This window comes from Onychostoma macrolepis, chromosome 20 (assembly GCF_012432095.1).
Source record: "Onychostoma macrolepis isolate SWU-2019 chromosome 20, ASM1243209v1, whole genome shotgun sequence".
Lineage (NCBI taxonomy): Eukaryota > Metazoa > Chordata > Actinopteri > Cypriniformes > Cyprinidae > Onychostoma > Onychostoma macrolepis.
Genome location: NC_081174.1, coordinates 26,919,540 through 26,935,441, shown reverse-complemented (window position 1 = coordinate 26,935,441; position 15,902 = coordinate 26,919,540). Strand labels below are relative to the sequence as shown.

At 36.3% G+C, this 15,902-nt stretch overlaps 1 protein-coding gene across 2 annotated transcripts in view; it reads right to left on the bottom strand.

Moving 5' to 3' along the window:
- atad2b (ATPase family AAA domain containing 2B) overlaps nucleotides 1–15,902 on the bottom strand; it is a 113,722-nt gene that overhangs the window by 49,914 nt on the left and 47,906 nt on the right. For both annotated transcript variants that reach the window (XM_058755507.1, XM_058755508.1), the window contains exons 20-23: nucleotides 15,732–15,867; nucleotides 12,649–12,842; nucleotides 11,387–11,546; nucleotides 5,603–5,725 (exon numbers count right to left, since the gene is read on the bottom strand). In XM_058755507.1, the coding sequence (XP_058611490.1) occupies nucleotides 5,603–5,725; nucleotides 11,387–11,546; nucleotides 12,649–12,842; nucleotides 15,732–15,867 (613 nt within the window). The remainder of the gene's footprint in view (nucleotides 1–5,602; nucleotides 5,726–11,386; nucleotides 11,547–12,648; nucleotides 12,843–15,731; nucleotides 15,868–15,902) is intronic.

Sequence of the window (15,902 nt, the reverse complement as noted above, 5' to 3'; positions counted from 1 at the left end):
GTTATGCTAGTACTCGTAAAGCAAGACAAAATTCATTTCAGCAAATTATGTTACGGCCTCTGGGAAAATATTGATGACCACTCATGCACTCACTCATTTCGTCCAATCAAAAGCACTCTAGATCAGAGGTGGGCAAACTACGGCCCGCCGGGAGTTTTCATCCGGACCGTGAAGCAGTTGGTCCAAAATTGCTAATTTGATGCAATCTCAGTAAAATCCAATAGATGGCGCCACAGCCTGTAGTGCGGTATATAACCCCTTATTTACTCCGTTGCGTGGCTCGCACCGTTCCGACGTGTCCACCGGAGCTGATCGCGGCCACTCTCTGCACCGCTTCGCTAAAGATAGGAGCCTAGTCTATTTTTGACGGAAGCCACGTCCTCAAATACAAAATAAAATATAAAATACAAAATAAAATATAAAATATAAAATACAAAATGTATTTTATTTATAAAATATAAAATACAAAATATTGTATTGTAATATATAAATATTTTTATGAATATGGATATAGTTATTTTCTGGATTATAAATGACGTTTTTTTTTTTTTTATCTGAAACGTGCTGCAATTTCCAAGGCAACACTAATGCATTCATATGACTGTAATCATTACTGTGCTACTTTATCTGTATCTGATTTAGAACGAGCAGAAATCTGTGAGAAATATAACGACCCAAAGACAAAAGAACTGATCAAAATTAGCTGCTATAGGAGCAATAGCCATGTGGGCAGCACTGTCATATGCCATAGATGTGCACAAGGTGTTTGTCAGCTCCAGACTTATTTGTTCATTAATGACGTCATCAATGACTAGTCGACTTCATCACATAAAAGTCGACTTTAAAACAAATCAGAAGTCGTTCAACCCCTAGTGTGTACAAGTATACATAAAGTACAGTAGTGAGTGTCAATTTAATAAAAAACAAAAAAAATCTTTAAAAAACCCCAAAAACAAAGCTTAATTTTTCATACACATTATGCGGCCCCTCACTTGGTGTGGAAAATTTGATACAGCCCTCGAGTCAAAAAGTTTGCCCACCCTTGCTCTAGATGAATAATTGCCCTGCCCCTTGATACCACCTAGGTCTAACTAGCAATGTTAAATAGCAAATCACGCTGGGAAAAATAAGAAAATAAAGAAAGCAAATAAGGGACAAGCCTAATCCTAATTTTCTGTTTTAACAGGAAATAAAGCAACAAAAGAAGAAGAAGAAAAAAAAGTCCTCATCAAGCCATTTCATGGTGGTCTTTAATCCAGATGCAGCCCTGCTTGAAACTTACACACCACAATACCGATAGCCATAACTTCTCCACTGCACCATATAAAATATTCAGCAGCACTTCTCTAGAGCAGGTCATTTTTTACCCCACCGTATTCGTTCAACTGAACCAGAGCAAAATGAAAAGGAACCGAGGGGTGGCCCAGAAGGGGGCCGTACGAGATTTTCTTTACAGCAGACACAAAATCAACGAATTACAGGAATCTGAGGTGAATCATTCTGAGAGAAAAGCCCCCTGGTGATTAAAGGGTAGTGGAGGTGCTAGTCGCCAAAACTCTCGCAACAGCCTTTAATGTGAATTCTTTTTTTTCCTGGAATTATTCTTCTTTTTCATTTAAAAGTGAACAGAGAAACATTACGTGCCTTTGAGGATTAAACCCCTAATACTAATATTAGTGCTGATGGGTGTTAAACATGGTGCTGTCATGCATGCTAAAATCTAGGGCTGAATCCCTATTTGTATACTATTCTAAATGATAGCCATAGGTCTCTAAAGGATTTCTAAATTAATTATTTATATGCATTTGTTTCCTTATTTGCATACATATAATAAATAATATACATAATAATAACGTACATAAATACTTCTAAATAGACAGTAAATGTATTTATTTATACTACAATAACTATATTGTAGTGTGTGTATATATAAAAAAAAAAAAAAAATATATATATATATATACACACACACATACATATATACATACAGTGAGGAAAATAAGTATTTGAACACCCTGCTATTTTGCAAGTTCTCCCACTTAGAAATCATGGAGGGGTCTGAAATTGTCATCGTAGGTGCATGTCCACTGTGAGAGACATAATCTAAAAAAAAAAAAATCCAGAAATCACAATGTATGATTTTTTAACTATTTATTTGTATGATACAGCTGCAAATAAGTATTTGAACACCTGAGAAAATCAATGTTAATATTTGGTACAGTAGCCTTTGTTTGCAATTACAGAGGTCAAACGTTTTCTGTAAGTCTTCACACACTGTTGCTGGTATTTTGGCCCATTCCTCCATGCAGATCTCCTCTAGAGCAGTAATGTTTTGGGGCTGTCGCTAGGCAACACGGACTCCAAAGATTTTCGATGGTTGAGATCTGGAGACTGGCTAGGCCACTCCAGGACCTTGAAATGCTTCTTATGAAGCCACTCCTTCGTTGCCCGGGCGGTGTGTTTGGGATCATTGTCATGCTGAAAGACCCAGCCATGTTTCATCTTCAATGCCCTTGCTGATGGAAGGAGGTTTTCACTCAAAATCTCACGATACATGGCCCCATTCATCCTTTCGTTTACACGGATCAGTCGTCCTGGTCCCTTTGCAGAAAAACAGCCCCAAAGCATGATGTTTCCACCCCCATGCTTCACAGTAGGTATGGTGTTCTTTGGATGCAACTCAGCATTCTTTCTCCTCCAAACACGACAAGTTGAGTTTTTACCAAAAAGTTCTATTTTGGTTTCATCTGACCATATGACATTCTCCCAATCCTCTTCTGGATCATCCAAATGCTCTCTAGCAAACTTCAGACGGGCCGGACATGTACTGGCTTAAGCAGGGGACACGCCTGGCACTGCAGGATTTGAGTCCCTGGCGGCGCAGTGTGTTACTGATGGTAGCCTTTGTTACTTTGGTCTCAGCTCTCTGCAGGTCATTCACTAGGTCCCCCCGTGTGGTTCTGGGATTTTTGCTCACAGTTCTTGTGATCATTCTGACCCCACGGGGTGAGATCTTGCGTGGAGCCCCAGATCGAGGGAGATTATCAGTGGTCTTGTATGTCTTCCATTTTCTAATAATTGCTCCCACAGTTGATTTCTTCACACCAAGCTGCTTACCTATTGCAGATTCAGTCTTCCCAGCCTGGTGCAGGTCTACAATTTTGTTTCTGGTGTCCTTTGACAGCTCTTTGGTCTTGGCCATGGTGGAGTTTGGAGTTGGACTGTTTGAGGTTGTGGACAGGTGTCTTTTATACTGATAACGAGTTCAAACAGATGCCATTAATACAGGTAACGAGTGGAGGACAGAGGAGCCTCTTAAAGAAGAAGTTACAGATCTGTGAGAGCCAGAAATCTTGCTTGTTTGTAGGTGACCAAATACTTATTTTACCGAGGAATTTACCAGTTAATTCTTTAAAAATCCTACAATGTGATTTTCTGGATTTTTTTTTCTCATTTTGTCTCTCATAGTTGAGGTATACCTATGATGAAAATTACAGGCCTCTCATCTTTTTAAGTGGGAGAACTTGCACAATTGGTGGCTGACAATACTTTTTTGCCCCACTGTATCTCTCTATATATCTATAACTATACACATACATACACACATATATACACACACACACACACACACACACTAGTGCTGTCAATCGATTAAAACAAATTAACTAATTGCACATTTTTCTGTAATTAATCACGATTAATCCCACCTAGCATTAAAGTTTTTAATTATACTTTTATATTGCAATAATTTCACATTCAATCTTCGAATTAATGTAGAAACAACATAGTATATTATTAATTTGTTTAATTGCCCTCTTTTTTTTTTATGACTGAAGGCAAGTATCACTGATACCAACTGATACCTCTATGATTTTTTTCCTAATATTTAACCATTGACTATAGCCATTCAACATGCAGTATAATCAATTTAGTTATCAATTTAACATTTATTAGACTTTAAAAAATAACTTCTAATTTAAGTGAACTTAAAACAATCTTCACAAAACCCCATTTTATTATAATAATTTATTATAATAAATGTCATATGTCTGTGCCCTTCAGCAAGAAAATATAGCCTAATTTAATAAAGTTATCAAACACTAAATTCTAAATTAAATAAAGATAAAGTAAAACTACATAAGTTATTGATTTCCTCTTTTTAATTTTGTTCTTTGATTAACAGACATCACAGCAGCTGCTTATTAGGTTATTTTGGCTGTTACTTTAAAACTGCCACTTGCTGAACTCGATGCAGATCTGACACTGCTTTGAATGTGACTCATCATAAATAATAAATACTTGCATGCACAGTTTTAAGGCAGCTTTAATGGCCTTCTTTTGTAAGTTCATGACTTAACTGACGACATTTATACAACATTGCATACTCCTAGTTTGATTTGGGTTTGAGTACGATACAGCGCTTTAATATAGCCTAATAGAGCACGCGCCGGCACATTTGTGCATGGTGCAGTTGAAGAGCACGCGCTACAAGCACAGTTTAACGGCTGACAGGACAGGAAGATTAGTTTTTACTGACATATGGCCTGACAACATCTCATCTGACTGCAGTTCACTGATGTTCTACTGAAGCTCCTTGTCACCGGTACCGTTTCCGCGCATATATATATATAATAAAAAGTAAATGCATTTATTTATAGGATAACTTATATTTATAACATAAATATACATTTATTATAATATATTATAATTTAACAGATTTTTTCCACGTTCAGTTTAATTAAATTTTTTCAAATTCTGTTTTCATTTCTCTGGATTCCGTTTTTTACGATTTTACAATTTCAAGACTCTGTTTTTATGGTTAAATTAAAAAATATTAATCAAAAAGCAAGTCTAATTAATTGAAATCACGAAACTTACACAATTTAACAGCAATGTATTAAAATTTTAACAAAAATGAATTTAAGGCCCTGTGAAATACGTTTTATTTTTATTCTGTTTTCTCCATTAATTTTCTGGATTCCATTTTAATGGATTCATTAAATTTGAATAATCAAAAGCATCTCTAAGTAATTGACTGTATTAGTAGTAGTAATATTATATTAAGTAATATATTTCTGTCACAGTTTCTTCAAGTTAAACCAAACTTTTATTTTGACGGGTTGATGTGAAGACCTTTAAGTTTGTTTGTATATGATATGATAGTTTTTCTCAAAAGAAATGGCAAAATGCTCATGAAATGACTCTCAGAGCTGTTCTAGAGATCATGTTCATGAGTTCATGTAGTCATATATTCATGTAGTCATATATTACATATACATCACGGAAATCATAGGGCCCTATATTAATCCAAACAGTTTGTTACATATGTATGATACTGACACTGTTTCTGTGTTTCAAATGACTCGTTTCCTATAAAGTGAATGCCACATAGAGCACTACATAGGGAATAAGGAGAGATTTCAGAACAAACTAAATAAATCAACCTTAATTGGTCTAAAACGGGAGCATTAAAAACAGTAAGCAACTGCAACTTCACTCTTGAGCAAGAGGATTGGTTTGTGGCAGTTTTCTGATGCGATACACAACGTCAGTCTAGCTCAAAGAAACCCCCGGCTAAGGACAGCCTGAAGTGCTGCGTCACCTCTCTTCCTGCGGGACTCCTTGATCTCCTCGCATGTGCGGTCAAACTCGGGGTCCAGTTCAGAGGCGATCATGGCGTGCGCAGTATCCTTCAGACTGCAGGCCCTGTGGCGGATGATTTTATCTGTAAGGAAGCACAACGGAAGGCCACAGTCAATGAAAAATTCATTTGGGTAGATGGAGCCACGTTCTTGAAGACTGAGAGTATGATTTCTAGGTATTAGGGCTGCAATTAATCAGAAAAATAATGAAGATCACAATTACAGCAGCCACAATTAGCTAATCATGAAAAATGACAATTACAACACGACCAAACTCAAACACACCCATTATAATCAACAAGGTGTAGACACTGTTTAAATAAGTTTAGTAATTATTGCGAATTTTAACAGCAGTTGTTTTAAAGTATATTCTATTTATGGCAAAGAATAATTGTGATTGCATTACCAATGGAAAGTGATATTAGATATTTTCTTGCACTTTACAATTAATGCGTTATTTCACTAGTTACTTAATAAAAGTAATCTGATTACATAACTTACATTACTTGTAATGCGTTACCCCAACACTGGCAGCGACCACCAATAAGAGCAAAGAAATTAATGTACATAATGAACCTAAATGGCAACCTGAATGGCAATATTACAGAGAACAATTTAAAAATAAATAAATAATTGAATAAAAAATAAACCATAAATAAAGATTATGGAATGAACAAGAACAAGAAAAGGAGGCGAAAAAACTCTAAATAAAATTTGGTGCTGTAAATCAAGTAACGGCTCACTGTAATCGATTAAAGATTCACTGAAGAAACTTAAGCATTGGCTTTTCTATGCGAGTATCTGAACACACTTCTGAAGCGCTCCACAGGCAGTCAATCAAAGCATCTCTGTTTACAAAAACACACTGGTGTGAGAACAGGGATTACTGCGTTTTCTCAAATTTCTCAGAGCTACCATTTGTATTCTACCCTTATTTTTTCTCTCTCTCTATCATTAATCAAGCCGCTTTTAAACATGTAGGGAGGAAAATGTGTGCGTGTGAGAAAAGAGAGCACGTTACTGGGTAGTCCTCATTACTCCAGGACGGGCTGGAGGTCAGGATCTGGCAAAGTTTGCCTCTTAATTGGAAGATGGGCCTAATTAAGCCATCTAGAGCGAGTGAGAGGACACTCTTTACTCCAGTCAAGGATATAATGGCAGGCTGAGAGGAAGTGTGTGTAAATACACTTATTTTGACTTTCAAAGCCCTGCACTAAGATCTCAGACTGCTGGTGCCAAAATTGACAATTGAACAAATGGACCCAAGAGAAATTAAATGTGGTGCTCAGTCCAGGGGCCTCATTTATAACCGTTGCGTACGCACAAAACCTGCCCTGAAAGAGACGTACGGCACTTCCTACGCAAGTATTCAAGTTTGTTTTTGTGTTTTACAAAAACAAACTTGACAGGAAAATTTGCACACCTACACGCAAACTCTGACCCATGCGTACGAACTCTTTTTCCAGGAGTGAGAAAATTAATGAAGTAAACAACGATTTTAAACTCTGTTTTCATGTCGATATACACATTTACATTACATATTCCACTATCATAATGTAAATAAGCACTGAAATTACATAAAGTCATTATGCAGAAGTTAAACAAAAATTAGGCTATATTAATTTAGACATATTTGTAGTTGATGCGCTTCATCACTTTTCCTGTGGCATGCTATGTTTTAATGACGAGTGCTATAGGTGCACAATAATTCATCTTTAAACTGCAGATCTCATGTTATGAGAAATTATTTTTAGCGAGAACATTGATCTATGATGCACACTTACTTCGATATTACGGCAGACACTGCTGGATACTTGATGGTCAAAAGGTCCATTGTACGGTTTGAATAGGTCCAATGATAATAACTTACAGTACAACCGCTGCTGCACGGAGGTGTTAATGTCGTGTGAAGACATCTCCACAACATTATGAAAAATACCACTGTATTTGAAGGATACAACTGGAAGTAAACGGTAAGATTTGCACGTTTCATTTTTAAAATACGTCAGTGATGCGCCAAGTCAGACAATTGTATTTACACTGCAATAAATATAGGCCTATCTGTTTCCACTAAAAAAAGCCAGTGTAAAAGAATGAGATCAACTTTATTCTTTATAACTTTAATCTAAAAACTTTATTTGATAAATATTTTAAACAGTTTTGTTTTTAATTAATATTTTGATATATTTATTCTAAAACATAAGGATAGTGGATGGCTTTTAGCAAAAAAATAAATAATTATGTTCGGCACAAATGGCATTTATAGTCCGTATCTCATATTTTCTTAATGTCTTGGACCTTTGACGGTGTTAAACATGGTGTCAAGTGGATGGGAATATGCATGGAAATGATATGCAGATGAGGTTATGCATAGTAAAAGTAGGCGTTATAAGCTCCATATATGGTGATTTCGGGGAGGAGTCGGGGTGGAGATGCACGTACACACAATCTTCCCCTAACTGGGATTTATATAATTGATTTTTGCGCAGGTTCCCATGAACGCATGGTTTTATAAATCTGAAAACTTGTGCGCGCATGCAAAATCGAGCTTTTGTGCCTACGTACACTTTTAGGATGAAATCTAGGGAGAGTTTTATAAATGAGGCCCCAGATCTTTGAGATTCACCTTCACATATAATTTGCACACTGTTTGCATTAAAATACCAACTTACTCCATATTAGGTCCTGCACAATATATACTGCATATCACGAACTATACGGAAAAAAAAATGATATTAAATACAGCAGATTAATGATTACACACACACACATACTTTTTTTTTTTTTCACACACACACACACACACACACACACACACACACACACACACACACACACATTTGCATTCACAGTTTTTACTACATATGTAAATATATACAGTACTTCTCCATCCCCAGCAAAGTACATAGTTCTAGTATGAAGGATGCAGACTTAAAAGTTGAAGCAGTTGGTTTAGAACAGGGCTGGAAGGAAACTCAGCAGGGAGGCTGATGTCCAGGGGCAGGATTAGGCAGCTCTGAATTAAATTATTTGAATTAGAAGAACCTTAAAACTTGCATACTAAGATGTGATTTTGAAACTTCAGCTGGGGTACGATTTCAAAGCACACATTTTCTAGGAATCTGACTTTCAAACAACCACTGCGAGACTTTCTTTTGAATGAAGGGAGGTTTCCGAACTCTATTTGGATCCGCACTGCACTTCAAGGACAGAAGTGATTCTCACACACAAAAAAAAAAACAAACAAAAAAAACAACAACAGCGAATGAACCAAATTATTACCTATATAACGAGGGAAAGGACACCTTAGATTTTAAGTGCAATGTTCATGCTTCGCTTGTGAGAGTAATGCTTAACAAATGGAATTTTGACAGCACCTAAATCCCATATTCCCCTGCTCTAAATGGACCAGAAGCCTCTTTCTGTTTCCTTATTAAAGTAGCTAATTGCGTTTTGTCTCATTCCTTCAGAGGCTCCTCTGTGGACGCTGCATTTAAACAAATGACCCACGTTCTCAGAGCAAATGGGCTACTATGATTTATTCATAGGCACCGGCTGCATTTAGCCAACAACCTTCACTGGCTGACCAATTAATCCAGACGACTGGGAGTTAAGTCCTGACAAAAAAAAAAATATCTTAAGTGTTGTTCAGAAGTAGCCAGCTAGCAGACTTCAATTATATAATATATGGTTGTCTTATCTCACTTCCCCCACAAACAATTATGTGGTAAAACACATGACTGTTTGCACAGGTTTTTAATATGAACATATTCCTCTTGGTTTAAATAATGCATGGGTTATACAGGTTCGTGTTTCACATCTGAAAAGCTCTTTGCCTCATTTGATGGCGTTTCTCAAACTATTAGGGTCTGTAAAGGGGCAAAATTCAAGCTTTTGGTGGAGAACCCAGCGACAACTTGCATAAATTCACCATAGCATTTCAGGCACTGTTTCCATGGCTCATTTAATTCTGGTTTAGTTTATATTCAGTGTACCATGTACATATATGGCACATCCATAAACACCAATAAATAACTTTCTACACTGCAAAGTGTCCTAACGGACCGACTGTATGGCCAGAGAATAGCAAGAAAGTCCATTAAAGCAATGAATGGGTTTTATGGAGACTGCTCATTACAGTGCCATTTTTCCTCTGTGGAGAGATCAGTGATTTCCTGTGCCTTTTGAATAAGGAAAGGTCAGTGGGTTAATATCTAGCTGCATTTATTGTCCTCAAATTCTCATATCTTTCAGTGAAGGACTGACAAGTCTGTCCGATTAATCATTGATTTAATGTCCTCCACGCTTCAAGTACAGCGGTCGCTGCTGCTTTTTGGTTGGTATCACCGTTTCCGAAACGCTACACTAAGTACTAGAGATGTGCACAACTAATTGACTAGTTCTGCACCAACTGGTCAACTAGTAAAAACACTATTTGAATGTCTGAAATTATTTTTTCTTGTATGCATATATAATTTGTTATACATTTTGTGTATACATTATTTCTCAAAATGTCTGTCTCTACTAAAACTACCATTTTTTTTTTTAAACATGAGGTCAACATAAGATAAAAGGTAACATCACATGATCTAAATATTCCACTCAACTCTGCACAAACGTTCACTGAAAAATGACTTCCTGTTGCTGCATTTTTACTGTCTGTGTGAATATAACAAGTGATGTATTGTTATTTATCCACAGGGCTCAACAGTGCGACCATTTCAGTCGCATTTGTGACGTATCCTCTCATTATAACAAACAAAGTGTAGACAGTGAAAATAAGAGATTCATGTGCAGCGTAAGGAGCTTCGTTGATTATAATGGAGTTTTGTGAGATCGCGATGTACTAAGATGAGTGACAGCTTTTAACGATTATTAAGGGAGTTTGCAAATGTGATACTGATTTAATACAACAGTTCATTAAACAATAAGTTAATATTAAGTGACTTATATGGTCTGACTACAACACTATTGCCTTATTTCGTCAACGAAAATAGTTTCAAACAAAGTAACAGCTGAGCCGCTGTGCATCTCCATTCAAACACAGTGGTGTCTCGTTTATGAATAAACTGCATTTTTATCTAGTGAGTCTAGTGAGTCAATGATTCAATTACCCATTCATAAAGACAGTCGCATACTTTACTCCTGAATGAATCAGCTGTTCGAACGAATCAATTGAATTAATGATTCAGTGATAAAATCGGTCACTTGCTGCCACCTGCTGGCAGTTTTAGTTTAATTTTTAAAGTACCTTTTCTGTTATTTAAATCATTTAATATTTCTATATTCAAAATTGTATATTTAAAACATTAACCTCAACATAAATTTAATTGTACTCATGTGACCCCTGAGCCTCATTAAATGTCTGAAAATACACTTACAAGCCACTTGCGTGCTCTTCTGTGCCACCTCTGTAGTACAAATTTATTTCTTAAATACTGATTTCATTTGATTGGTAACTTATTCTTATTCTACTTTTTCATTCTGTTGTTAAAAATATTATTAATATATTTTTTTGAATTTGATAAATAAAAGATGATATACTTTCAATGAAGTTAGAAAAATGCCATAAAGGTTAGGAGTCAAATATCACCTCATAATGGGAAGGTTAATTTTTTTTAATCAGAATTTTTAATAATTGATTAGAAGGTGCTCCTAAATTTTTTCAATTAAGAGCACAAGCGCTCCTAAAAAGAAAAGCAAGCGTAGAGCCCTGATCCAGCTGCTCTATATTGTGTATTTACCTCCAGGATCCTTGTCTGGATTGTACTCTAACGCATTGCTGCAAATGAGGTCAATGTCCACTAGAAAATCCTTGGCGACCGTGTATTTGTGAGTGTCGATCTTCATCATGATGCTGGACAGGTCCATAGGCTGTTTGATAACCTCGAGGTAGTCTGAAACCTAAATCAGAAAAATACACAAACACATTTCACCCAAAAAAAAAAAAAAATTATATATATTTTTGTAAAAACTAATTTTTTGGTAAAAAATTATTATATACACATTTATTTATATCATATACAACACATACATATACACACACACACATACATATATATAACTACTTTTCAAACGTTTGAGGTCAATACGATTTTTCTTTGAAAGAAATTTAATCAAGGAATTGATCTAAAGTGACATAATAACAACATTTATTATGTTACATTTATTTTAAAAAAGCTGTTCTTTTGAACTTTTTATTATAGTGGTTTCCACAAAATAATTTAGCTGCACAACTGTTCTCAACCTTAATAAGAAATTTCTTGAGCAGCAAATCATCACATTAGAAACATTTCTGAAGGATCATGTGAAATTTCACAATATTACTGTTTTACTGTATTTGACCAAATAAATGCAGCATTGGTGAGCAGAAAAGACTTTCAAAAACATTAAAAATCTTACTGAGCCCAAACTGTTGATTAGTAATGAATATATATTTAAATATTCTAATATATATAATATTTATGTTCATTTACTAAAACTGTCATTTCTGTATTGTGAGGAATATGAATTACATCATTTTATTCTAAATTACATAAATATATCCCATTACTCACATCAAAGTAATGAAAATCTAAGAGAAATCCTCCTTAATGATAAGATGTTTTGCATTGTAACATTATTTCCAAGATAATTTTGCAAAAAAATATGAATCGGGAACCACAGGACATGCTCTCGATTCGTAATATGAAGGCTTTGTGAGCTTCGCCATACAACAAACTAAAAAAGCTTCAGGGTGAAAATGTGTCGTACTCTGTATTCACAGACACACCGTCCCCTCCTTGTTTGCTCCTTATATTGATGAACTTTTTAATTGCCTTCTCAAATTTACTGATTCAGGTAACGATCCTGCCCGCAAGCTGTCATATAATGACAATCATTTGATTTGTTTGGTCTGGGGGTTGCTAATAAACCATAGGTGCCTCTAATTAGATGGTACTATTGAATAGAGTACAGACCCTACAGGCATTAATCATACAGCTGCTGACGTGCAGTAACAGCCCACCTCCTCAATGTCCACAGGTTTGCTGAAGATCTGGAAGCGCTTGTCGGTGGCGAGCCGCTTTGTGACGTCCCTGAGAAAGAGGCGGAGCTCGCGCAAGGTGTTCTCCTCCTGCTCCTCCAGTCGCCGCTGCTCCTCTGGTGAGAGCTGCCGAGGGCCGGGGTCTTCAGCGAGGGTCAGCACCTCCAGAGACCTCACTGGAAACACACACACAAAAAAAAGGCACAAACCCTCAGTACAGTACTTAACTACAATCATGAGGAATCAGACAGTTCTGATTTAATTATTTTTCAGTATTTCTAAAGTAGTAAGTAAAGAATCACTTTGACTGATTTATAACCAAAAAGATCTTTGTATTGCCTTTTGAATATTTTTCAGTATTCATGCATTTCCTCTGAATTCCCCTGCATATATTTGATATGCATCACTATCTTTAAATAAATCACTCATATAAAGTTTTGGTCATATGGCCCACTCATCGTGTTAATCGTGTTAATAAACCGTGATTACAATATTGAACAAAATAATCGTGATTATGATTTTTGCCATAAATCGAGCAGCCCTACCAAGTCCCAGACTAAAATGTAAGTCTTAGCTGTTTCAACTGAAAGAAACTTGCACTGACCGATCTTAAAATATCAGAGCCTTTGTTTTGTCTCAAGATGCACACCAGTAATGATTTTTTCTAAGCATGTTTATAAAAACTACTTAAATTTCCTAACTGAACTATGTCCTAATCCTGGCTTAGTCTAAGTCCTGTCTGTGACACTGGGCCTAAATGTCTTTACTGTCACTTTTGATCAATTTAAGGCATCCATGCTGAATAAAAGTATTTATTTCTTTCAAAAACATTATGCAGGAAACATCAGAATGTGTTTTTCACAATGGCAAAAGAATGCAGACGTTTAAGAACCATTAACAGGACATAACGAAAATCACGTTATTCCAGTATTTTGTCTAGAAACTCAACCCGTTTTGATCTAAACACCTAAGTGTAATACCAGATGAAACGCTGAGCAAATGGTCCAAAACAACTGGAAGAGTCAGATGACACTGAAACTGTGCCAGAGCAGCTAGAGGAATTACAAACACCCTGCGTTATGTGGATGAAGTCGAGAAACGCTTCCCACCACAGTGTGGGCCACAAAGTATTATTGATTTCTGAAGAGCTCCAACAAACAACCTGACAGCTGAAATAATTCAGGGCTGCATCTATACAATGAACCAAAAACAGACTGCCAGAAATGACCAAACACACCAAGCGCTAATGTGGCACTGCCTTGTAAGAAAATATCGTCAACAAAAGAAAAATCTTCTTGGTAAACAGGCCGAGAACCTCGTGTAAATCCAAAGATCTGGGCAGAGTGCCTGGCAGTGGTTGAGCCACCAGCCTCAGCAATTTGCTTTGTGGCAGCAGCTAGCAAGCAGTCATGCTAACTGTGAGCATAATTATAGCTAATGGTTAAGGCCCGGTGTTTAATAGAGCCCCTTTCTCCCACCACAGATGCTATGCTGCCAAAGGAAGTAGGGTTTGTGTTTTATTCAGAGCTGCCCGTGGTCGGCCCACGGGAGGACCCCTGCTCTGCATCAATGGGTCACGATGCTCGCATTTCCACTTGAAAGCCATTCTCTGCTATAATGGCTCCAGCTGTGAGGGAACCGATGAGCATGGCAATCGACCACAAGGAGAAGATATCCAGAAGAGAACATCAGGAACACCCAGGATGACCAATTTATGCAGAAGTAGCAACTCTGGAAGAGCAGCAGCGGTGGAGGAAGTAATTTCCATGAGAGAAGTTAATTCAATGATAGCAATAATAGTTATTAACACCAAAAAATGTATTTACTCACAGGTCATGTCGTTCCAAAACTGTATGACTTTTTTTTGTGGAGCATAAAAGATGATATTTTGAAAAGTGCATTTCTTTCCTTACAATGTAGTATTTTTTGTGATTATTTATATAATATCACTACATATGTTATATAAAGCTTGAAGCACCAGAATCGGCATCTTATATTTTATATTTTCAGTGTTCATTTTAGTTAAAATTTTAGGGATTTTAAGGGCATTTTCATATAGACAGATAGATCTAATATTAATATTTTATTTTAATGCAGCTTGACTTTAACAATTTTTTTTTATAGTTTTAGTTTTTAGGATATTTCAGGTCTACAGCCCTTTCAATCCAATCAAAATTTAATTTGAACTGAGCTATAATTGGATTGACAGTTGTTTACAAAAAGGTTTTCATTCAAATTGAGCCATCAATAACTAATTATTTGGGTGTATGTAAACTTAGCTAATAAACGTGTATATATGTTGTTGTTTTGGACCCCACTGACTTTCATTCTTCAAAATATCTTCTTCTGTGTTGCCCAGAAGTAAGAAAGTCATATACGTTTGGAACAACATTAAGGTGAGTAAACGATTTTTCATTTTTGGGTGAACTATCCCTTTAAGAATCTGAACCAAACCAGAAGTGAGGGGCAGTATAGGGAATATTAAAGTCACAATGGTAATAAATGACATCAGCATCCAGTCAGACCATACTGTCTGACACCATAGACAGACCGAAGGTAGGCACTTTAACATACGCCTTTCACATGCTAATGGCCTCATTAGTGCCCAAGCACAAAGTGTGTGTGTCATTCTTCTTTTTCTTGCTGAGAGTCTATGGTAGTCACTGGAATCGTCCTGTGAAGTTTTTCCTTGTAACTTTTCCATAACTTGGTTGCAAATCTCTGGTCTGGTCTCAATGAATTCCTATTATATACTGAGTCATATGGAATACAAGGTATTTCGAAACAAAAATAAAATATCACCATGCAATGAGGGTATCTGACCATATTTACTGTATAGCTTAGATTTCAACACAACGCAACAAACAGTGTTCGGTCCAGATAATTGCTGCCTGCAGCTGCATTTACTCTAGTACAGATTAACAAAGTTGGTAAAGAAGTCTTACAAAGCTAAAAAGAGAGTTTAAATAACAAAAAAGGGGATTTAACACTTATAAAACAGTGTTCTACCTCCAGTCAAGAACAGATAAATCTATATTTCTGCATTAACAACGGTAAACACTTACCCATTTTCCTCCTGCGGGGTGGTGCCTTGGCTGCCTGCACCAGAATGAGGTCTGAAAAAAACTTCCTGCGTGCTTCTTCTCCTGGCATGCTTAAACAAACCACCTCCCCGTACGAACGGCTGAAGATGCATTTTAGCTGTTAAAAAAAAAAAAAGCAGCAAACATTTAGAA